Source organism: Etheostoma spectabile, chromosome 7, assembly GCF_008692095.1.
Source record: "Etheostoma spectabile isolate EspeVRDwgs_2016 chromosome 7, UIUC_Espe_1.0, whole genome shotgun sequence".
NCBI classification, from domain to species: Eukaryota; Metazoa; Chordata; class Actinopteri; order Perciformes; family Percidae; genus Etheostoma; species Etheostoma spectabile.
The window spans coordinates 31,172,920-31,197,833 of record NC_045739.1 but is presented as its reverse complement, the minus strand read 5'-3'; the positions used below and the strand labels follow the sequence as shown (position 1 = coordinate 31,197,833).

Below are 24,914 nucleotides of genomic sequence, written 5' to 3'. Positions count from 1 at the left end.
AATTTATCACGTCTAATATTTACACGATTGTACAAGGTTGTCAGGTTAAACACCTCAGAAAACAACTTGCTTGTGAAACTGGTAAACTCTATCAGATGGAGCTGCATGGGGCAAAATTGCCATTGTGAAGGGAAACAGGTGGGACACATCCATTTCAGCCAGGGGACTGAAAATAAGATTTATAAATTAGATGTCGGCGGGTGTTTTGCCGTCCACAGGTGATCCGGGCCATTCTATATCCGTCAGCAACATTTTCTCCTCGGTCAAAACAAAAAGTGGTGACGTCACTCACCATCCACAGTTTGTCCGCTCCCACCCTCGGTACATTCTCCACTCCTGCTGTCTTTTGTCCCTCTCCAGCCTCCCGCTTTCTCTCTCTCTCTCCTTTTAGCATGAATTCAGTTTCTTATCCAGCGTTCCTATTTACTCCTAATCTGTATCTAGAAAAACTGCCATTTGGGGATGAGAAAGAGGGGAAACGCACATCATAACTTCATGTCTATTTGAGTTTCTATCATCACGTTGCCTTAGTTACAGCTGCTATATAGATTGGTGTCCATACGAGCCTGGTTACTGTTTAACCTCCCCACCCACATTTGCCCAGATTAGGAAAATCAATAAGATAACAGCGGCAACACCGGCCTTACCTTGCACCAACAACAGCCTTCTCCCACTGCAGCAACCTGCGGCAAACTTCCACATTTTACACCTTATAGGGAGGGAGGAAAAAGTGGATTTTAAACGCATGTTGGAGAGGAAGCAGAGGACGAAATGGTCAATGTAAACACACAAGTCACTTCAAGTATGGAGCTTCCATTTGGTGAGTACACACTTATTGTATGTGTTGTTTTTATCACCTCGGCCCGGTGGTTTCAGCGGGGGGGGAAGAAAGGTTGAGTACGGCAGCTGCTTGAGTCTTCTTTCTTCATCGGCGGTTTGTGCAGAGTTCTGCCGGATCAGAGCAGATTCAGGGTGGAAACATCATCGCCATTGGTGTCGGCCCTTGTCACACGGCTGTAATCCAGGAGGTGTGTCACAGAGATGGAGGTTGTTAGGAAAGGCCCCGGCAGCTGGGCTCGATGGTGATGATGATGATGGTTCAAAGGTTTTTGAGATGTCAGAGCAGTTGGGAGTATATCAAGTCTCAGGGGGATAAGAGCAGTGGTGGTAGAAGTATTCAGATCCTACTAATACTACACTGTAAAAATACTCTGTTACAAGTAAAAGTCCTGCATTGAAAATGTTACTCAGGTAAAATTATGTATTGGGAAAATGTACTTAAAGTATTTAATGTAAAAGTACTCAATGCAGAAAAAGTGTAAAGGATCCAAACAGCTGTGTTTAATGGTATTATCATTTCAGCTGGACTTGTAGGCCATTATATTGTTGGGTACTTTAATTTATAATAAAGCATCAGATTTCATAACTACATGTGTTTTGTGGGCAAAAATGCTAATGTGTAAAATAACTAAAGCTGTCAGATGAATGTAGTGGAGTAAAAAGTCCAATATTTCTCTCTGAAATGTAGGGGATTAGAAGTAGAAAGATGCATGAAAAGAAAATACTCAAGTAAAGTACAAATAGCTCAACATTTATCCTTAAGTACAGTACCTGAGTAAATGTACTTAGTTACATTCCACCACTGGATAAGAGGATGATTTGAAAGGATTTGAGCTGGATGTTGTTGGTGCAGTTGATACACAAAGGAGTTTTAAAAGGTAATTTTTCTTCTGGAACCTGAAGGGCTGAACGAACACCTTCTCTTTGTAAAGCCTGAAATATGATGAAGCTTAATATTTTATTATGGCTCCAGTATATGATGCTGTACAGACGTCTCTCTTCACGTTGCTGCTGCAGACTACGTACAGTACCTGCGATGTCTGTTATGAACTATTTCAATGAAAGCGGCTTTCAGACAAAGCGGTTGATGGAAGTTTGGTTTTTACTCCTGTGGTCATTCGTCAAATGATTTGCATGTCACATTGGGATGAGGAGATGCAAATTTTTACAAAGGTCTGGCCAAATGACAAAAAATTACCCAAATATTAATTAATGTGGCTAAAGAGTTGGTTTCCCCCTGAACAGATATTGCTGTGTGATCCATGTTATTGTGGAAGCCCGGGGAGAGATGTGGGTCATGTTAATCCACCTATAATTAGCCATGTCCTACACTTGCTCTCCCCATTTCTCTGCAATCTATTGCAGCAACTTATTGCTATCAATAAAAAGGCTGAAGGCCCAGCAACAGAAAGGGACTCAGGCGCTCCTGTTCCACCTTTAACCAGTCTGTGACACTGTATTCTTCACTGTAAGTCATCTTACACCTAACGTATGATTATTTTTTTAATTTAACCTTTATTAACCAGGAAGTCCCTTGAGATGGAAATCTCTTTTCTGAAGGAGACCAGGCCAAGACAGCCCACCAGTTACAATTTAAATAGAAATACAGCATAGTCAAAACAATCTAAGCATCACACATAGAGGAAAGGAACAGGTCACATGTGGCAGTCACATTTTTGAGTTACACAGCCTTTTAACATGGCCTCAAATTCATTTAATGGGACTCGATCTAGATGATACTAGGATGGGACTATAAAAAAATGTTTAGGAATGTGAATAACTGTAGCGCGAAAACACTTGTTCTAGTTTTGTGACATTGTGACTGCTCACAATGCTGGTTGGTGATCTGGGCTGCTCTTAGGCTTGCATTGCCAGACCTTCCTCCACAGCTCTGCAAAGGAAGGTCTGGCCAGTCCACACAGCATTCTGGGATGGGTGAAAAATATGCTCTGGTTTATTGGCATTTCTTTAAAACCAATCACAATCGTCTTGGGGCGGGGCTAAGTGCTGGACGCAGGTACAGTGCCTCTGATGATCGTGCAAACAAGCCTGGTGGATGAGATGTTAAGGAGATGTATTCATCATTATGTACATTTCAAAAGATGTATTTGCCTCATCATCTGTCGGCAAACAATGCCTCTGTTGTGGAGCAGACTGTAGGCTATTCCAACAGAAGAAGTTCAATAAAAATGCATGATACAACAGCTAAAAAAGCTCCTTTTTTCTCTGTTTCTCCGTTTTGCTATTGGTCAAATATTCAAAGGAGCAAACATACATGTCGAAGTTTGACTAGGTTCAGGTCAGAGTTCAGTTCATTCAGTTATGAAAGACAAAGGGCAAAACAATTGTAATTGAAAAAACATTCAATTATGACACAGTTGATGCATATGCTACATAAAAACGACATTCACGTAATGTGTATTCTATTTTGATTTGTGTTTATTAGGCATTTGAAATCTTCCATATTAAACTACCACTGATGCCAGTAATTACATAATGATAATACGTTGGGGGAAAAAGTGACAATATCTCTATCAACAAGACACGAACAACCACACAAAGATCTGATTGTGTTGGGGATAATCCTCACTAGTAAATTATGGCAGCCATTAAGTACTCATTTCACACATCGAATCCAATCTGAGGCATCGTTCAACGCCATCAGCACTGATCTCGTCTTTAGTGGACACGTCTGGTGATATTATTTCTTTTTCTTACATTGTTTTCCAAAAAACTATTAAAAAGCCATACTGTTGCTCTGGGTTCCTTCAACATAAACACACACTGTACTTTTATTCTGACTCAATCCCACACACACCTGCTGCCCCAAATACTCACTAGAGCATTAACTGGGTATTACATTTGTTAGTTATGAACAGTTCCCAACAAACACTCTAATTAACTTTTGCTATAAACTACAGTGCCCATGTGTTTTTAGAAATACCTGAGCCTTTTTCTAACATGACAGCGGACATTCATGACCTGTAACCCTTGTTGTCTTCCCGTCAACCATGAAGCACTATTATCGCTTTTTCTGACATTTTTGTCACTTTTTCAATGTCTTGGGTGCTTTTTTTTTTAATGTTATTTGATGTTTCTGATGGTGACATTTTCAGGGCTTATTTTTGTGTTAAAAAAACTGAAAATGGGTCCAATTTGACCCGAGGACAACATGAAGGTTAAGGATAAGTCTTTAGTGGGTACAAATGGGCTACAGACAGGGTAGGAAGGATGTTTTTATAGATAGACTAACATGTTGTTTTGCCTTATCCTTTAAACTATATGCTATAAAAAAGGAGTCCAAACTAGAGAATTGAATTTTATGTACAGTATGTATCACATGTCCCTGATTTTTAAAGCCAGTGACCATTGCATTAGCAACCTCTGTTATCCATGAATGGTCTCTTGAACATTTTCTGAAAGGGTTTGTTTATCCAGTATACAGTATGCTCAACAAATCTTCCAAAAGCAGGACATTTATGTTACATGTGCATTCTTTGGCTGCTGCCTACGCTAAGCCTCTTTTTGGCCTAGATCGGGTTATATTCTACTTCATTGTCCAAACAAAGTGCAAATCGCTGTTTTCTTCAAACCTGTGCTGACATGACTCTAGCAAGCATTGCAGGTTCAACATGCCCATGAGTACAGCCAAGCGTGTCAAAGATTTTGATCAATTTCTTGAAAATCAGAGGGATGTCTGGTAGTTATGTCCGACAAAACAGCCTTTTGAGACTCCGCTAGAGAGGAAATGAAACAGACCGTCTGCTTAGAATAGAATAGAAAAGAACAGACTTTATTGTCCCAGAGGGGGAATTTGTGTTGCCACAAACTGTTATTTCACAACACAAGCATGTAACAGAGAAACCATTCTAAAATCAACTTAAAATCAACACAAATGTCAGTACGACATGTTAAAAAGTGACTGTGTTAATTCCAGCGCTGGTGTGTTTATTGCATGTTGCTCTGTTGTGCAGCTTGATCGGGATTGGTTGGGACAACTTCAGTCAGTTTGTTTTACATCTCCAAGTTCATATTCAGGAAAGAGAGGGTGTCGAGTGTTTTTAGCCCGGTTTCCTACAACACACACAACTCGTGTCAGACATATGGGATTAATTGCCCAACGGTCACAACCTGGACAAACTCCCGAGCTCTGCTGTTTGCAGAATCTCCTGCTGAATGCAAACACAGCAGCAGCCGTTCAACAGCTCCTCAGCGGATGTGTGTTTGCCCACAAAGCTGAATGACTTGACAGAGGGCCACGGAGAGGCTCCTTAACACACACCATCGGAGTGACGGAGCCCAAGTTAACGGTTCAAATGACTCACAAAAACATCTTGTCGACACAGTAAGGTGGGCCTCGTTCGAAACGGGCCTCATTCACCAATATCTTCCTGTCCTTAACCCTTGTGTTGTCTTCACTTTCGGGACCCTCCCGTGTCCCTCGGGTCAAACTGACCCGTGACTTATTTGGGGTTTTAAAAACAATTCTGAAATACAATTTTACTTCTTGATCTATTAACAAATATTGTCAATATCTCAATTTCGAACAATTGAGATAACATAAATGTTAAGGGAATGCAATCAGTCTCTACTAGCACACAATTAAAATTGGAAGTGTGGTTCATTTTTTGTCATTCATGTTAAAAATCCACTATGGAAAAAACATCAGTGGTCAAATCCAGAATAATTTTCTGAATTGAGTCAGGAATACACGTTTGTCACAGAAAATAAGGTAAGGCAATTGATTTTCAGGTATGAAAAATGTACTATATATAATACTATTTCTTCTTGTAAAAATTTGAAATGGGTCGATTTGACCCGAATACCATACAAGGGTTAAGAAAGTCGCTAAGACGTGTTCTTCAACAGCAGAACTATTCGCAGGTGTGTTCCTAGAATCATGAATCCCAATGTCTTCGGAAGTTGAAAGCTCTTGCCCGTTGCTCTCGTGCACGCTGTGTAGCGTGGGTAAACGCCCCATCAATTCCCATATAAGGGCGTGAGGTGGCAGGGCCGTGTGGAAAACACAATGGAGGCCTCAACTCAACAAAAGAGAGAAAAACGTTAGTAATTCTGAAGTGAGACATCATATTTTGTAGCATCAGCAGTGGATACAAAGCAGCAAACTGATCCGACGCATGGAATGCATGCTGCACGTGGAGATGATATGGTTTTGGTGTTTTGTCTTATTTTGATAGTCCCTTTCTCAGTTTTGTATTTGCCGCTGTTTCCTGTTTTATTTTGACGATCTGGGATTCTTGTCCTGTCTTTGCTTTTTCCCGCTCTTGTGATTGTCTGATGTTTTCCACCTGCCTCTTGTTACCTTCTGTATTTAGTCTTTGTGTTCCCCTTGTTTCTATTTTTCTTTTTTTTATAATTATGTAACTTTTGCTATTTCCATGTGCTTTTCTGATCTAAGTGGAGTGTTTTTACGCATTTTTAACCACGTCAAAATATGTTTAAGCCCTTAAAAACCTTTTTTCTTGATGTCATCTGGATTTACTTCTTTTGAATGTGAACGCTGAGACAGATACTGCAGTAATGAAGTCTCTGACTGTGTCAATGGCGGGCTGCTTTTGCTTTCCCTTTTGCCATCTTGTGACAGCGTGAATGTAATCAGACAGCAACAACATGTACTTCATCTCTGACATAATTTATTATAAAAAAAGATTAAGAACATAGCTGTATGGAAAGTATTAAGCTTGTGTCCTGGTGGACGAAAAACTCAGCTAAGGAAGTGAAATTGAATTTGACTGTAATAAAAATGTGATGTAGAAGTGCCCCTCTGGTGTTTAGCCCAATTAGCAGCCCATTTGGAGGGTAGGTATGACTTGACACTTTTAATCCGGGTGTTCAAGTCTCCAATCAAATCTCATTGTGACAGGCATTAGGGGGATTAGCCCTGGGTGCTGTGGGCCCTTACAAGCCAGACAGCACTATTCAGCAGCAGTGGCCCTGCTTCTCCTCCCAGCCTGCCTCAGCCTGGCCGGGCCTGAGAGAGCCGCTGAGGCTCATGGGCCTTCGCTCAGCTGGCTGGCTCACTGTCAGGGCTCGGCCTTCAGAGGGATGTATGGCCAGGATGGGACGCTGCACTTCATCGACCCAGACACAGGTAACGGGAACAGAGAGAGAGAGAGAGCTTTGAGAATCAGGAGTCAGTGTGATTATTCCCAGAATGGAGGGCAAGCAACAAGCGGCTGTTGTTAAAAGTGCGTTAAAACTGGTGAGCTATGGGAAGCAAAGCTGCTAGAAGCTGACACACTAAACACACGAGTACATGGTGTGTTTCTGGTTCACTGCTGCTTGAATCCTGCGACAGAAATGTGAAAGTGGAAAGCTTTAAATGTTGACTGTTCGTAAGAGCGGCTTCATGGAGGAAAATGTTTAAGTAATGTGTTACAATATCTTGACAAGCCCACTTATTGGATTCTATGTGATGAATATTGTATTCAGTGATTCAACAGTTGTGGTAGTGTAGTGTGGTTGGTGCAGTGAATTGAGTGTGTGCTACGTGTCCACATGATGGCAGTGTAAGTTCTGATTTTAATGTCTCCGAGACTTTCTGTGCCATAAAACCGGAGGCTTATGCAGCTTTTATGCTCTAAAAAATGAGGAAATCAGCTGGGCCTCCAACCAATACACACACACACACACACACACACACACACACACACACACACACACACACCACACACACACACACACACACACACACACACACACACACACCTTCATTATTGTCATCATTGTCATCACATCTGTCTATACATCTTTTTGGACTATTTTCTTTGTGCAGTGACTATTTTTTTTCATCTTAATACTGTCAACCTTTGCACATCTCCTAGAATATATTTTGGCACATTACTGCCTAGCTATTTCATGTTAAAAGGTTACATTGTACATATTTCTTTAATATTTTTATTGTAATTTTCTACATTTGTGTTTCTTGTTATGCACCATCACACCAAAGCATATTCCTTGTATATCAAAAACCTACATGGCAGCAGATTCTGATCCAATTAGCTTGCCAGGTGTAGTGGGTTCAGCATTAGAAAACAGAAGGTCACGTAGAACACCCAAGTACCAGACTCAAGTAAAACAATACAGTACTCAATATATTTAAGGTACTTTACTTAGTGTTGGGGAGGAACAAAGCACTTTTAACTAATGTACTGATGGAGGTGTAATTTACAGAGGGGATGATGGGGGTTGCGATTTTAAATGACATTTTTCAACGCAGGATTTCTATTTGTAATAGTAGAATATTTTAGTGTTGCTACTTTTACTTAAGTAAAGAATCTGAGTACCTCACCGCAGAGGTCTGCAGCAGCAATTTGAATGCACATCCACATTTTGCACTTTTACTCAACAAAAGAAATTGGAATGCAGGACTTTAACTTAAGAAAAGTTGTTGGGATACTTCCTCCACCACTGTCGACAAGCCTGTGACCAGGAGAGAGCAGCATGCACCTGTGCAGGTAGGATAGAAAGACCTGAGCTAAAAAAAAAAAAAAAGAGCTGATGAGTGTTTAAACCATGGGTCTCAAACTCGCGGCCCGGGGGCCAATTGCGGCCCGCGGGATGATATTTTGTGGCCCCCTACTTGACATCAAAGTTAAGTGTTAGTGCGGCCCGCGCGTTCTGAAACTTTTTGTCATTGCGCATGTTACTTATGGGCTACCGTAGTCTCCTGACAGCGGCGTAACCGTTGTCAAGCTAGCTAAGTGCCCTTTGTGGCAAATGCCTGAGGTTTGACAATGTGATGTCTGTTGTTGTGAAATTCACCAACCATATCAGATCTAGGGGTTTAAAGCACCGGCAGTTCCGCGCCCTTTTTTGAGGAAATAGAGGGTTTTTTTGGAATACTTGATGCGGCCCAGCTAAACCCAGACTCTACTTCCAGCGGCCCCCAAGTAAATTGAGTTTGAGACCCCTGGTTTAAACTGTCTGAGGAAATGTTACAGGAGGATCAGTTACTGCAGCAGTGGTGGAAGAAGTATTCAGATCCATTACTTGAGTAAAAGTATTAACACCACACTGTAAAAATACTCTGTTATAAGTAAAAGTCCTGCATTGAAAATGTTACTTAAGGAAAAGTATGTTGTATCATCAGGAAAATGTACTATATATGTAATTTATATATTTCAAGACAGGGACAGTGCGCTATAAAACAAGAATCTTGTACAACGAGAGAATATTTTCCACATGCAGTCCCCTAAAAGTTTCAAAAGTAAAAGTATTTGATGCAGAAAACTCCTCCCATTGTAGAAAGTGTAAAGGATCCAAACAGCTGTGTGTTTAATGGTCCAATCATCTCAGCTGGACTTATAGGCCCTTATATTGTCTGCTAGTTTCATTTTTTTATAATAAAAACATCAGATTTCATAAATCACATGTCTTCACATCTTAATGTGTAAAGTAACTAAAGCTGCCAGATGAATGTAGTGGAGCAAAAAGTACAATATTTCTCTCTGAAATGTTGCGGAGTAGAAGGAGAAAGTGGCATGAAGCACTGTACTTCAAACTACTTGAGTGAATGTACTTAGTTACATTCCACCACTGGTCAGCAGACTACTCCATTACAGTGTGTCAGCATTCTTGAATCAAGCAAAGTAATCCCAAATATTTGTAAATTCTTTGTTTTTACATTGCATTCTATAGATTTTGGCCCTGTGTGCTGACAGGATAATGTTGGATTTTTTAAATATTTAGTGCCTTGTTATTCAAGCGGTGGAGGTTAATGGATGGCGTGCTGACCCGAGGACCTCGGAGAGAACCTCAGAGATAAAGTCGCTCGGAGCAGAGCTGCTGACGGAGGCTGATTGGCCCGGCAGTCGAAATGAATCCTCAGCAGAACAGAGTTAATGATTACAGCGCCTTATCACCCGCTGTGATTGATTTACGTCTTGCATGGGTCTCCGTGTTTATTGAAGCAATTGTTTACTTATTTGGTGTCACGGAGGCTACTTGAGTTTTTCAGTCGGACTCATGTGTAACATGTTTTTTGGTAGATTAGAGATTTTATCTTGAGAATGTTGTCTTTGGCTTGAAAGTCGATGTGTTGAAGGGTTATTTTGGCCGGAACAAAAGGGAAATATGTGACATAAAGAAATACTTTTAGTGATTGTGCATGAGAGTTAAAGTTGTGTTTCTCATGCAAAAGTTATGAAGAAGTGCACTGAAATGCAGTATTATTGTACTCTAAGGACATTTTAGACTCAAAGACAGCAGACAGTGTCGGAATAAATTTCAAAAGAAAGAAATATCACAGTATTATATTATGCTTCTACAACTACATACCTCCCTCATTTATTCCCCTAACTGTTTATCACCCAGTAACATCAAAAGATACTGAAGAACTGAATAGGCAACAGCAGGCTATCATTACCCTGAGACCAAATATTCAACATGGATGACGACGAAATCACAACTCTTCTGTTGTTTCACAGTTACGATTTTAACAATTTTGACGAGGATCTTTATAAAACTCTGTTAAACGTCCCCCTAAAAAGGTCTCAAAGGTCATATGGCTGAAGAGAACCCAAAAACATTTCATTTTTTATCTTTTTCATTAACATGGAAAGGCCTCTGATTGGCACAACTAAATTGGCATTTTTTCATTTTAGCACGAAACCCTTAAAAAATGACCACTACAAGGGGATGCAATTGGCTTTGGTTAACACAATGTGTTGGCCTCTGAGGTCAGATTAACTTCACTGGAGATGTAGAGTCATTGTGTGACAGGAAAAAAAAAAAAATAGAAAAGCTGAGCAATACAAAAGTCATTTGATCTTAGCAAAAGAATCAATCTGTGTCACTGGAAGCAATGAAAGTCATTGATAATATTCCAGTGGCGTAGAAAAACATGATATTCCCCCAGTCAGCCACAGGGGCTTGCATAAGCGATGTTATTTGCAGATAGTTATCTGTTGACAAGGTCTTTGCCATGACACCCTACTCACCTATCTCCTCCATCTACTGCAGCACAGCAGCCTCCAACCTGCTGCAGCCAGCACATGGTCTCCTTCTGTTTCACTCTTATCAACATCAACACGCTCCTGGATGGTGCTGCACAAACACTCCCAGTTCCCCATGTGCTTCAGCTTTCTCACAAAGAACCTGAAGAAGTCCCCAGACAGTGCGTATTCCACATCATTATTATTAACTCCTCCACCATGATCCTCTTTTCCTCCCAGCTGCTGGTTCCTGTTTTTTTGGGGGGGGGATTTCTCTTACTTATGTCGCTTCCCTGCAGCCTGCCTTTGAGATCGGACTTGGGGAAATGAAATGTAATCATTGAGGAGAAGGTACAAATAGGCAGTGGTTGCAAATGGAGTTTGGCCAGTGGTCGAAGATTCCTATTCAGAAGATATGGGACTTTGTTCACAAACTGGAGTTTGAAGTTTCAAAGGGGAGAATCACACAAGTGTTACATCAGGTCTCGGCGATCCTTTGACTTTTAGCCCCGGGGCAGGAGTTTGGGTGACTGATTATAAGACAGCGCTCTCCCATCAAAAATGTCAACATGCCAGCCTCCTACTGGATGAAACAGCTACGTGGCAGCCAGCTGTTGTCAGCTGCAGCCAAAAGTTCTGCTTCGGCTTGAATAACCGCTTATTTATTTTGTGCTCACAATGCTTATAATGAGACAAACTGGATTTTATTGTGCCATAAACAACATAACTCATAAACCCCCCTTGTGCAAAAAAAAAAAAAACACAAACAGAGAAACCCACAATAAAAGCTTGAATCCAACATGGGACCCAGACAAAAAATATGAAAATTAAAAAAGATATTTCATGCATAAAACTGCAAGTATGGCACAGGATAAAAAACACTAAAAGTTAATTTAACTTATTTGAGGTGACAGACTGCACTGTACTACTGCCTCTTCTACATTACCAAACTCAGAGTTGTCGGTATTACTCCAACCTACTACACACATCCATCTGTCCTGTTTCCTTTACTACTAAATGCGTACATGTTGAGTATCTCACGTCATTTTGTCAGCTGTTCTAAAGGTTGACCTCACAAAGTATTTCAGTCCAAAAAAAAAGTCCTTTTATCTTCTGCTAAATACTTAACCTTTCCGGCAATGTTTAACCATTTAAATGATTTGAAAAGGTGTTAAAACATGTTAGGTATGATCATTAGACCATCAATAGTCTAGTGTTGCAATGATGGTGGCTCTGCTAAATAGACTCTGGAAGGAACTTGTTTTGGTGGAACAAAGGAATACGCCACATTCAATATTAAATGAATTTTCACACAATACAGTGACATGATCTATTTATATTAGCTGATACATGGTTACACCTCATTGGCTCTTACCAGTGTATCTCTGTGTTTACTTTGTTGGTTCGTTGGGATCTGGTCTGTCGGTCCCCAACTATTGGATGGATTGCCATGACATTTTGGACATTCTTGGTTCCCACACAACAAATCCAAGAGATTTTAGGGACCCTCTGACTTTTCCTCCAGCGCCACCGCGGGGTTAACCACTGTGGTTTCGAGGACAATGTCTCCACAGTAGGATGTAGCTTCATACTTAGCGTACATACCTTATTGTCATAGTCCATGGTACGTACGGCTATAAATCTTTTCCTCTTACCTCTTAGGAAAGGGAACAAAAGTATTCCACAAAACGTTCTCCTTCCTTTAAGAATATTAAATATTTAGACAGGGATTAGACGTATTTCAGTGTGAATATGAATGGATGTCTACGGGGGACTACATCAGAATTTTTCAATCAGAATAAACAGCTGCGATATTTATTCTGTCCATAGGTCTTTGTGTTTTATAGCCTCCTGCACGTGTCAGTCCATCCTGTGTATTGTGGGAATATGTATGTACAGTATGTCAAGACAACCCCCCCCCCCCTCCCTGACCTCTACACTGTATCCAGCACATCAGAACCGTTTGCCAGTGCGTGATTAAGAAAGCTTTAACAGATTACACTTTATAGTCCTGTATACACGACCGTTCCTTGAGGAGTTCACAGAAATCTAAGATGGGAGCAACGATAAAAAGCACTTTAATGACGGAGAAGATAAGATTTGCTCTGAGTGACTCATTCATGGCTTTACACCGATTCTCCCATCCTCGCCAACCCCGCCCCCCCACCCCCTCCCGCCCCCCTCTGCTCATTGCTTTGAAATAATCAGCACACTTCTTGAGCAAATACGGGCATTGCAAAAAAGAGCAAGCACAGATCGAACGTGAAGAAATGTTGTAATGGGTGACCTCTGTACACTGAAGTGGAACGGCGTGCTCCAACCGAGCTGCAGAGTGGACGCAGACTAATCATCTGTGAGCTCTGTAGGCATGGGGGTGTGTGTTGGGGTTACAACCTCCCCAATAATCAAACTTGGCCAGTGCAACCAACCCCCCAAAACCTATTGTAACTGCCTTTACATAAATAAAGACACCAGAAGTTGCAGAAAAGGCACAAATGGTTGCAGAGAAATTCACCAGAATGCAGAAAATGACGTGTCTGACGTGTAATATTTCAATTTTGCTCAAAAGTGGAGATCTCAACCCGCCCAATGTTGAACCCAAAGTTACGTCTGTAACTGCTGTAGGAGTGCGTGAAGTAGCCGCTAATCATCTTTTGATCATGGGCGTGGGTTCCATTGAGTTAATCAGTTTGTTAAAGAGCTCCAAATCAATTCCAATCTCTGATTGGACCTGACAGAGTGAAAAGAATAGTTTTAACCAGTGATCACTTCCATTTTCTTTTCTGATTGGATTACCTTTGAGAGAAGTAGAATTATTGAACAGATCATTTCAGAATGATGCATAAGAGCCCGCGGGGAGTGTTATGATGTTTGCCTGCTGGAAGAGAAGTCATTTTACAAGCTTCCAGTGTAATTTGAGTGGATGGTTAACAGGCTCACCCACGGGGGGTTTACTGCTTCTGAGGTCCGGCTTGAACTTGGGATCGTTGACCTGCTGCTATGTACTGGCACTTTCTCTTCAAATACTGGACTACTGTTTGCTGTGGGACATGTAGGGAGGTTTACGCAAGCAGAGATTTGTTTTTTGGGGGTGTTTCTTAAACAATCAAATTCAAGATTCAGGAGTGTGTGAGGAAAGTCACATGTGAACGATAATCACCCAAAAAACTAACCAATATTTAGAAAATAATGTCAGCATTCACTTAAAATGTGGCACATTTCACTGCATTTCACTCAAAAAGAGATGATAACAATATTACTATTATTATTTAATAGAGCACCACAAAGTCCCAAAGAAAACTGGCTCAAAGAATAAGACCCTAAAACAGTAAAAAGACCAAGCTAAAAGAATAAAATAATAGAAACAAAATAAAAAACATCAAATGAAACTCAACTTAAAAATTAAAAACATGAGACAGAGGCCAGTTTAAATAGGTGTGTATGACAAAAGGTATGATACAGTAATATAAGCATGATATATTAGATGAAAAAGTAACACACTGCTTCCCCTATTTAACGTTATTGTAACTCACAATGTTGTAAGCAGATATGAGTACATTTTGAAGTGTTTGTCAACAGTTAAATATACTAACTATGAAGTCAATAACTCCTCCTGTAATGCCTCCATAACTGGCTTATTAACAGCTAGTGAATGATTGATATCAGCATGACATATTCCATACTGGCATTTTATGGTTTATGATAACACTCATTTACAAGTCATTCAGAGGTGGGACCTCATCAATGTTATTGCAATGAGTACTTCATAGTACATACTCATTTGAATGAGTATATAGTATATAAATATTATTAACTAACTCATTATCGCAATTTATATTTCCAATCTCTTTGTTCAAAGTTATGCTTCATGGGAGTTACAATAACTGACAAACACTTAAAAATGTAAATTTTCCTTTTTTCTTTTCTTTTTTTGGATTAACATCTTTATTTTTATACATAAACTTTATATACGTTATACCAATAAGTAGGTTACATGCAAAACAACAAGTGTAGATTAAAGTTATTATTAAAGTTGATATTAACCTGGATTGTATTGAAAAGTATTTCATAAACGTATATTCTACTTACTTATATATATATATATATATATATATATATATATATAATACTTTTTGGCTGAGTCCTTTGCAGCGGCCTGGGTTTGAGTCCTGCCTGCGGTATCAGGGCTGTAGTACTCAGATCCGGACTCAAGACCGTTTTTCTACGGTCTTGGACTTGTCTCGGACTCACTAGTATTTGGACTCGGACTTGTCTCGGTCTCGGCCACTGGTCTCGCCCATTATGGCTTTTGGTCTGGACCGAGTCCAGGTATCTTTATTATGTTGATAATAATATTGGAGGGAAAGTGAAACCCAAAATGATTGTCTTGATACTGTCGTGCATAAGACCTTTTTTTCTGTCCTGGACTAGGTCTTGACATGGACTCGAACCTCTTTGGACTTGGTCTTGACTTGGACTCAAAGCTTTTTGGACTCGGTCTTGTTTTGGACTCAAACCTCTTTGGACTCGGTCTTGTCTTGGCCTCGACTAGTCCTGGTCTTGGACTTGTTTTGGACTCGACTAAGGTGGTCTTGACTACAGCCCTGTGCGGTACACTAAAGATCACCCTCACACCAGTCTATCTCAACGTTTCATGTCCCTCATTTTTGGCCAGATGTCCGTCACCTTCCGTTTCCTTTGTGTTGTCCTTTTAAGACGGCCCGAGGCGCCGGGGCTCCGCTGCTGAAGACAACTGTGATTGGTTCAAAGAAATGCCAATAAACCACAGATCCCATAATGCTGTGTGGACTAGCCAGACCCTCCTGTGCAGCGCTGTGGAGGAAGGTCTGTCAGTGCCAGACTAGCCTCACACCTATTTGAGTGTTTATATTCCTCCTAAACACACATGCATACACACACATACAGCGTAGTGGTGTATATTTCACCATTATAATTTTAATTTGATCAAATTTGCTGGTGACTCCACAATATTTCCACATACTGTACCTCCTCACAACTGCAGAAGTGGTGTACAAATACACCATCATTCTGTTTTTTTTTTAACGTGATAGGTTTACAGGCAAAGTTCTTTGAGACAAGTTTATTATTACGACCTGTAGAAAATAACTCATAGGCCTATAATAAACTTGGGTTCTGTTCCTATGAAGATATTTCTATCTACTATCAATATCTTTCAAATTTTCTGAAATCTATGATTAACATGCTAAACGATGAAGGCTGCCTTTCCATCAACAAGTGTTGGAGCAGCCCTTGCATTCACACAGTGAAATCTTTTACATAAAGGCATCACTTTGCATTAGCAAGAGTTATTTCCTCTGGTAATTATGCTGGAATTAACTCAGATTACCAGCGACGTATTCCACATGGAAGTACAGTTGGGCTGAATGTGACCGGCTACTGTGATCCGACCAGTGGGTTTCCTCAAGTAGAAGAAATTCTTTCCTTTTGTGAAAAAAATACTCAAGTTCCAAGTTAACCCTCTGAGGACAAAAGATGCACCAGCGACTCCAAGCGATGTTTGACAACACAAAATTTCTTTTTAGACGTATCATTCATATATTATACTACTTTTGTGAACCCACAACTTTTGTAAACTCATTTCAAGAACCAAAACAATTGAGTGTGGGTATGTTTTTCACAAGAGATTTGAGAAATTTCCAAAAGTGGACCTCGCCTTATCAACGTTAGGGCCAAATTATCTCTTTATACATCACTTTACAAAAAGCTGACTTTCTTCTGATCAGTTATATTGAAATACCCTTAAAAGGTGAATTTAAAAACAAATGTAAAAATCCCCTCAGACCTCTGAGTGTACAACATTCTGTATAATCAACAGAATGTACTTTAAAGGTCCAGTGTGCAACATTCACACTTTTTTATGAACATTTACCACCACCATCAATTCCAAGTATTCCTCTTGGCTTGAAACTTTACATTTTCATTTGCACGACAGTTAAAGAAATGGACCAACAGGTCCCGTTGTTCTGGACGAGACCAGTGAAGTCTATTAGAAGCTGTTTATGGTGGGCTGAACGTTACAGCGCAGCCTCCAACTGAGCTTGAAGACCTAGATGTGACGTGAGCAACCTGTCTGAAAGCTGTAAGTCTTCTGGTAGCTGTGCAAGAGAAATCTCATTATTCTAATCAGCAGAGACCGAGAGGTAGGTATATGTTAGGAGATAACATAGGCACATGCTAATATTGCTAACTAACATGCTAGTTAACATTGGTAATTGAACCTAAACAGCAAACTGTCTGCGAGCTTCTCCTGACAATATGGTAATTTGTCAACTATGTGACAGTAAGTCGCGTGGTTATGACACAATCGTTAGCCTAATTTTATAAAAACGTCTGCTACGGAGCCATAACTTGAGATACAAGGTAATGGAGCCTTTTATACATTGTTGTGTGTCTTTAGAAATAAACAACGGACAAATAGAGTCTTTAAATGCTTCAGATGTAAAGTTAGTCGCTGTCAAAGTCGCGCCAAATGAATGGGAGTCAATGGGATGCTAATGGCAGGTGATGGCTTGTTAGCATCAAAATGGCGCCTTAGGAGCTACGTGTTCTGAAGAGAGGCTTACCCCCTTGGGGTAGACGCTCCATAGTCTTGCGCCATCTTGAAACACGTTAGCCGGTAAGGGACAAACACGACACACCGCTCCGTCTTTCGCGTTTTTGCAAATATGAACTCATAGGTGCTGCTACTGCTGCTAATGGGCTGCTAATGGGTACCGGCCCCGGCACTTTGTAGAAGAAAACACGGAGTACCACAAGTCTTCAAAATCCAAATTTCAGGAACCGTAGTCCTCTTCTTTGCCAAGGAAAAGGATGTTGAAAAGAGCAAAAGGCCGGCTTTTTGAAGCATGAAGGCTCCCGTAGCTGTCATACATACTTGGACCTGCGTGGCGCAAGAGAGTTGATTGCGATATATGATCTTAACGCTAGATGGGAGAGATTCCTTCACATTGGACCTTTAAGAATCAAAAGTAGTAGTACTCATTATTATTATTGATATATTTCAATGTGTCAGTTGGTCAAAGTGCAGCTAACGTTAAACTACTTTACGTATTGTTACATAGGTAGTTCTAATACTGTATCATGGGTTGTGTGCTGTTAGTAAAATCCTAACAGTTACATATCTGTTTAAAGTTGCTTTATCTTGATCATGTGTGTTGCTATTAATCAGCCTTTTACTATTAAATGTCTATTACAGCTGATCAGCATATTGAGGCTACAGCACCATTTCATTTAAGTACAATGCCATGTGTAATGTATCTGCATTTATCTTTTCTTTATTATGGTTTCCTATAATAATTCCTATACTGTTTTGTAGCATTTGGTATTATATGTGTACACAGAAGCGTCAATGTGTATCTGCTGTGGCAGGAAGATTTTACTAAATAAATGACTAAATACTGAAGTTTCAGGTGCAGTTTTTTGCACCAGTGAGTTCTGCTTCACCTGCAAAATGTCAAACACCAATACACACGTTTTGTGTCTCTTTCAGTCTTGGTGTCTTGCTCCTTTTTCTAAGAAGTTGCGGCACATTTGTCTTATAATCCACCCATGGCTGTCAGATAAATGTAGTGTAAAGTGGAGTGGAGGCATAACATTGCATGAAATGGAAAAACTCGAGTGCAACTACCAGTACAACACTGCAGTAAAATCAGATATTACTTTGGGTCTCCCTGCAGACACACAAGCTAAGCTGCACCTTCATTTGGTCTCGGTTTCTTTATAACGTAATGTGGGAGCTGTAAATGTGTGTGCATGTGATAAGAGCATGCTGCAGTCGGTGATGGCTGTACAAATGAGCTGGTCTAAATTGGCAGAGGAGTGATTTGGTAAAGGATTGTCCTGATTTAGCTTTCATGGAGGATTTGTTCCAATATTACTGACAACAGACCAGTAGTGGAAAAAGTACTAACACCACACTGTAAAAATAGTCTGATACATGTAAAAATCCTGCTTTGAAAATGTTGAAGTATGTAACTGTAAAATCAGGGAAGTCTACTTAAGATATTAAAAGTAAAAGTACTTAATGCAGAAAAATCCTCCCATTGTAGAAAGTGTAAAGGATCCAAATCAGTGTTTAATGGCTCAAAATCATTTCAGCTGGACTTGTAGGCCTTATATTGTTGGGTACTCTAATTTATAATAAAACATCAGATTTCATAACTACATCTGTTTTGTGGGCCAAAATCCTAATGTGTAAAGTAACTTAAGCTGTCAGATGAATGCAGTGGAATAAAAAGTCCAATATTTCTCTCTGAAATGTAGCGTAGAAGGGGCATGAAAAGAAAGTAAAGTACAAGTACCTCAACATTTGTGGTAAAGTGCAGTATTTGAGTAGATGTACTTAGTTACATTCCACCAGTGATATCAAAAGATTTCAAAGTGGAGCTATCTCGTCCAAAAAAACAACAAGCGTGTGATTCACCAGTGAAGGGGGTTAGTTAACCATCAACCAGACAGAGACACTCCACCTCTCCCCCAGTTAGAGACGCCGCTGTCAGTCACTGGTCTCCTCTCTGACACCAGTACATGTCCCCATCACACGCAACTGGGTTACCTTGGTTCTGGGCGGAGCTAGGCTGAGGGGGGGTTAGTGGAGGTGTGTTGGGGTGTGGGAAAGGAAGGAGGAGGAGGAGAAGGAGGAGGGGGACACATTAGCTTCTTGGACAAGTCTTTCTGCCCCACTGTCAGGTTAGTTGAGATTTTGTTTGTCCAAAGCGCTGGCAGCAGACATGGACATGGCAGACTACAGCGAGGCTCTGGACCCGGCCTATACCACCCTGGAGTTCGAAAACATGCAAGTGCTCCCCTTGGGCTCAGGTGAGTCACATATATGCAACTCTGGTGTTGAACTTTGAAACTTTTACTGATTTAAAACTTTGGTCAGGAGAGGACAGAGGGAGTTGTGGCAGTGAAGTGAAAAAAAGGGGGTCATTTGGACATCTGCTCACAGAGGGATGATCCCATGCTGTGGTCTTCTTCTTCTTCATTATATCACGTCTAGGCTGGGCATATGAGTAAAACATTGAGAGACCTTGATTTACGAGACTCCGATCTGTATTCCCCAATGTGCTGGGGCCATTTGATTGAAGCCATTTGAACCTGTTTGAGCTTGTGGGGGGGGGGGGGGGGGAGGGGGGTCACATTGGTTGCACTGGATTGATATTCATCCTCTAATGAAGCAGTAGTTTGAGTATCAGGATCATGTGTCTCCTGTTACAAGTGGTCTGTTCCCACAGAGTCTACAAAGTGGACAAAACTTGTTCGCAATGACACCCGACTTCTTTATGTATGCAGTCTCCCATGACATCTGGCTGCGATCCTGCTTCTAATATTCCCAACAAGAACTCAAGAAAAGGGAAGCATACAGGAAACTTGACTTACCACTCAACTTTCCCATCGCTTACATGTTCCTACTCTGTAACAACGTCTCATGAGTCAGCCTGACATCTTTAATCTACAGCGTGACATGCTGCTTGATTGATTGAGCCAGTCTGGTGACTCCGAGACTGTGACTAAAAAGTCTCCAGTGATTGCCTTTTTTCTGAGGCAATCAAGCCGACATCAATTGTGCTCTGTTGACTCTGCCTGAGTTACTCAGGCGGGTTGACGGAGCCTCACAGGTCCTCCTGACAGCTGGGTCTGATCAGCCGTCAATGGAGCTGATCACCGCATTCACTCTGAGCCGTTCACACCTTCTTAAATCAAATATATTTCTTGATGCCATCTAATTTTGAAATGGTTTCAGGTCAAAAACATCTGAATTAAAAGCTGAGCTGACATTTATTTATTGACTGGGATGACTCTGCAGATGACTCATGTCAGAGCAGGGGTCTTCAACGGACCCCTTAACTGAGAGACAGATCAGGGACCCCCTTCTGCACATGTTGAATAAAATGAAGTTGCATATTAAACTGGGCCTGCAATGACATGTAGGGCTGCCTGAAGCCTTCATACATACATACATACATATATTTTAGTGCATAGAATACTAAGCTATTAAAATTAATTGTTAGTATGATTTTATAAATCCTGTTTTAATGTTAAAAATACATGTGGAACAGTGAATCCCAGGGTTACCTATATCTGTTGGTGGCTACCTTAGAGACTACCTCACCTATAGGCAAGTAATCCTATCATTAATTTTTTTTCACAAATAGGCTGATTTATATTTGCTAATAATGTGTTGGATTCATGATAAGACATTTTGAAAAAAACTTCAACTCTAATTAACTTAAAGGGGTGGGAAGATCTCTGTGTGAGAGTATTTATCTGTGTATGCATTACTTTTTTTAGTACTTTTACATTCAGGTATGGCACAGCAAATTCCCTTGTACACAAGCTTGTGCAATGACAATAAAGTCTGTTCTATTTTCTCTCTCTCTATCACTTCTGTGTGTGTCAGACTCTTCGCCGACTGAAAGCACCAACATGAACGCGAGCGGCCACCTGGGGGCGGGCAGCCTGTGTGCCATATGTGGAGACAGAGCCACCGGCAAACACTACGGGGCCTCCAGCTGTGACGGCTGCAAGGGCTTCTTCAGACGCAGCGTCCGCAAAAACCACATGTACTCGTGCAGGTGAGGAGACACCTGCAACTCAGTGTCTGATACTGTCAATGATGTCCCACTGAAGCAAGGCACTGCACATGTAGCCGTGTGTGATGTGTGATGTAATGTTTTTTTGTGTCTTTGAAAGAGAGACAATGAACTTATTGCTTGTCTCAGAAAATTGGCTATAACTTATCTGCAGATCTTGATTTATCCATCTATTTCTTTAGAAAATGTCATACAATAGGGAGAAATGACTCATAATTTCCCACAGCTCAAATTGACACCCTGTGTTTTGTCTGACCAACAGTCTAATATCCAGAAATATTTATTTTACTGTGAAGAAAATCATCAAATCCTCACATTGCAGAGGCTGGAAGCAGCACATTTATTGGAATTTCTTGCTTTAAATAAACTCTAAGATTCTTAGATTCTCAAAATTGTTGGCAATTACTTTCCTGGCGATCAATCAATCGATCAGTCTCATTCAAGTGTCTTTTTCGATGCTGTGGCTGCATAAAGAAACTCATCACACTCATTTTCCAGGTTCAACAGACAATGCATCGTAGACAAAGACAAGCGGAATCAGTGCAGATACTGCAGACTGAAGAAATGCTTCAGAGCCGGCATGAAGAAAGAAGGTAGGAGTCTTTCTAGGTTTTCCAATCACATTGACTCAATCTGTCAACTCAGTCTATGTATGTTTTTTTTGTGGAATAACAGAGAATGGCCCTTCTAATTAGCAAACCACTGTGAGCTGTCCATGCTGAATTGACGTGACTCGACGGGCGTGTTGCAATCCCCACGAGAGTATTACTTTGTTAATGATCACTCAGTGGAGCGCTGAAGTCTCTAACCCGCTTATGCTGAGCAAACATTTCCAAGCAATAATAGCCATATACTGATAAACATGACATCCTAGAGAGACTTATTTTTCTTTTAAATGACCCAGCCTTTATTGTGTAACAAAGTAATGGAGAAAAAGCAAAAATTTTCATAGTTTTTATGCATTTCCTAATTTACGTCACTGCATTAAATTGGCACATTTTTCTCAGAATATAGCTGCAGCAGCGGCCGCGAGTTCGACTCCGACCTGCGGCCCTTTGCTGCATGTCATCCCCCTTTCTCTCCCCTGTCATGTCTTCAGCTGTCCACTAAAAATGCCCCAAATAATAACAGAACATAGCTGCAGCAGCGGGGCTGACCCTATACATATCTGTGTGTGTGTGTGTGTGTGTGTGTGTGTGTGTGTGTGTGTGTATGTGTGTGTGTGTGTGTCTGTGTGTGTGTCTTCAGCTGTGCAGAATGAGCGAGACAGAATCAGCACCAGGAGATCCAGCTACGAAGACAGCAGTTTACCGTCCATCAACGCACTCATCCAGGCAGACGTCCTGTCCAGACAGGTAAGACCTGCTGGGGAATCATATCTGACGCCAACACAATCACAAGGACAAGACATGTCTCTAGTTCATCACTTAACCCTCCTGTTGTCCTCAGGGTCACATATGACCCATTTTCAAAAAGTTTCTATATCAGAATCAGCTTTATTTGCCAGGTATGAAAACATATATGAGGAATTTGACTTAGGTTGGAGCAAGCCTCTGGGAAACCAAAAAAACTCCAAAATTGTCTAATTTATTCACTTTTTTTAGCATTTGAAGAACATAATTCATAAAAGAATGCTGCAAAAAGTGACAAAAACATCCTGAGAAGCTTCAGGAACGTGGGGTAAAGTAAAGTAATTTGCGAAAGCGATAAAAGTGTTGAAAAAGAAGATGGAAACAAATCAATTCATTTTAAATTATGACCCAGAAAAAAAGTTGGATGGGTGACGGGAAGACAACACAAGGATTATTTCATCATTCATAACACATCATCATCATTTCCTTAGCCCTCGGTCACTTTTTTTACGCATTATTATCACTTTTTCCAAAAATGTTTTCACTTTTTCAATGTTGTGGGGTTTTTTTTAACGTTTTTGCCAAAGTTTTGATATTTGTATTGTTGGCGGCCCATTTTTTGTGCCAAAAAAACCCTGAAAACGGGTCAAATGTGACCCAAGGACAACATAAGGGTTAATCACACAATTTCAGAAGGTAAAATGATGATGATGTGTACAAGGAACCCCAAATCAGCTGCTGAAAGCCTTTCGGAGAAGGGGGCCTGGTAACAATGAACATACAGTACAACAGCTAATACACACTAAAAACTCCACATTCCCCTGTCCAGATCACCTCCCCCGCTCCCATACTCAACGGCGACATGAGGACCAAGAAGATCGCCGCCATCACAGACGTCTGTGAGTCCATGAAACAGCAGCTGTTGGTTTTGGTGGAGTGGGCCAAGTACATCCCAGCCTTCTGTGACCTGCCCCTGGATGACCAGGTAAGACTCAGTGTACATAGCTGTATAGACACTCTGGTCACTCATCAACCGGTCGGCCGCAAAAACCATAGCGTGGGCTGCAGACAAGTATACACTCAGTGTGTTATTCCAAAATAAATACAGATGTAGTGGGGGAAAAAAGGGAGATGCATTCAATACAACAAGATTTTATTCAACTCAAAACCACAAACTCTTCAACCAGAGTGCTCAATGTATTTAAATCCTGAGTTAGAAGATGATGAGCTGGTTTTACGGTTACATCCTTTCTAGATAAAAAAAAAAAAGATAGGCGCTGAATCATTAACAGTGTGATCACCAGGGCTTGGTAACTGATTTGCTGATGTTATATGTTATATCACCGAGGGAGTCTTCTGCCAAAAGACACTTTCTTTTCAGAAAGGGATGTAGAACTACTGGTGCAAGGTGACTAAGTACATTTACTCAAGTGCTGTACTTTAGTACAAATGTTGAGGTACTTTACTTGTCATGCCACTTCTACTCCGCTAAATTTCAGAGAGAAATATACTACTTTTTACTCCACTACATTCAAAATAATCCGTTTGAAATTCCGCTTAGTATCTGTTCTGACTGCACCTTATTCTCTACCACACTCGATATTTATACTTTTTCCCAACTGTATGTACCTAGTATCTAGATATTTATATTTTTCAGTTTTTTTTAGACGTTATGTATTTATATTTATCACTCCACATGCTCTGCACACCCGTATAAGCCTTTATTTATTTTCATTTAATTAATATCTGGACTTTTCCACTGTGTTTTTAATTGTTTCTCTGCTGTATTTTTTTGAGCTGTGAACTTAATTTGGTACTACAGTGTACCGTGGTATGCCAATGAAGAAATCTTGAATCTTGAATCTGACAGCTTTTAGTTATTTTACACACCCAAAACACATGTAGTTTATGAAATCTGATGTTTTATTATAAAGTAACGTAGCAACAATATAAGGGCCTACATGTCTAGCTGAGATGATTAGACTATTAAACACACACCTGTTTGAATCCTTTACACTTTCCACAATGGGAGTAATTTTCTGCACTTTTACTTTTACTTTGACTACTTTAAGTACATATGCCTGAGGATACTTGAATACTTTTACGTAAGTACCATTTTTTATGCAGGA

The 24,914-nt window shown here is 40.5% G+C and overlaps 1 protein-coding gene and 1 long non-coding RNA gene across 5 annotated transcripts in view; one reads left to right on the top strand and one right to left on the bottom strand.

The window, feature by feature from the left end:
- The first annotated feature begins 789 nt into the window (after nt 1-789).
- The window catches only part of hnf4a (hepatocyte nuclear factor 4, alpha), a 29,144-nt gene continuing 5,019 nt past the window's right edge, over nt 790-24,914 (top strand). Inside the window, exons 1-5 of one of the 4 annotated variants that reach the window (XM_032522140.1) lie at nt 790-820; nt 21,241-21,415; nt 21,932-22,026; nt 22,682-22,788; nt 23,615-23,770. In XM_032522140.1, coding sequence (XP_032378031.1) covers nt 805-820; nt 21,241-21,415; nt 21,932-22,026; nt 22,682-22,788; nt 23,615-23,770 — 549 coding nt within the window. In that variant the 5' untranslated portion in view covers nt 790-804. Of the gene's footprint in view, nt 821-6,770; nt 6,953-19,386; nt 19,656-21,237; nt 21,416-21,931; nt 22,027-22,681; nt 22,789-23,614; nt 23,771-24,914 lie in introns of those variants that run through there. The other 3 variants (XM_032522141.1, XM_032522142.1, XM_032522139.1) reach the window with 3 other exon arrangements.
- On the bottom strand, nt 1,905-11,306 carry LOC116693271 (uncharacterized). Its single transcript, XR_004332880.1, has 3 exons — nt 10,803-11,306; nt 6,375-6,932; nt 1,905-2,015 (listed from the first exon to the last, which is right to left on the bottom strand). It is a non-coding gene; the product is annotated as an uncharacterized LOC116693271 (long non-coding RNA).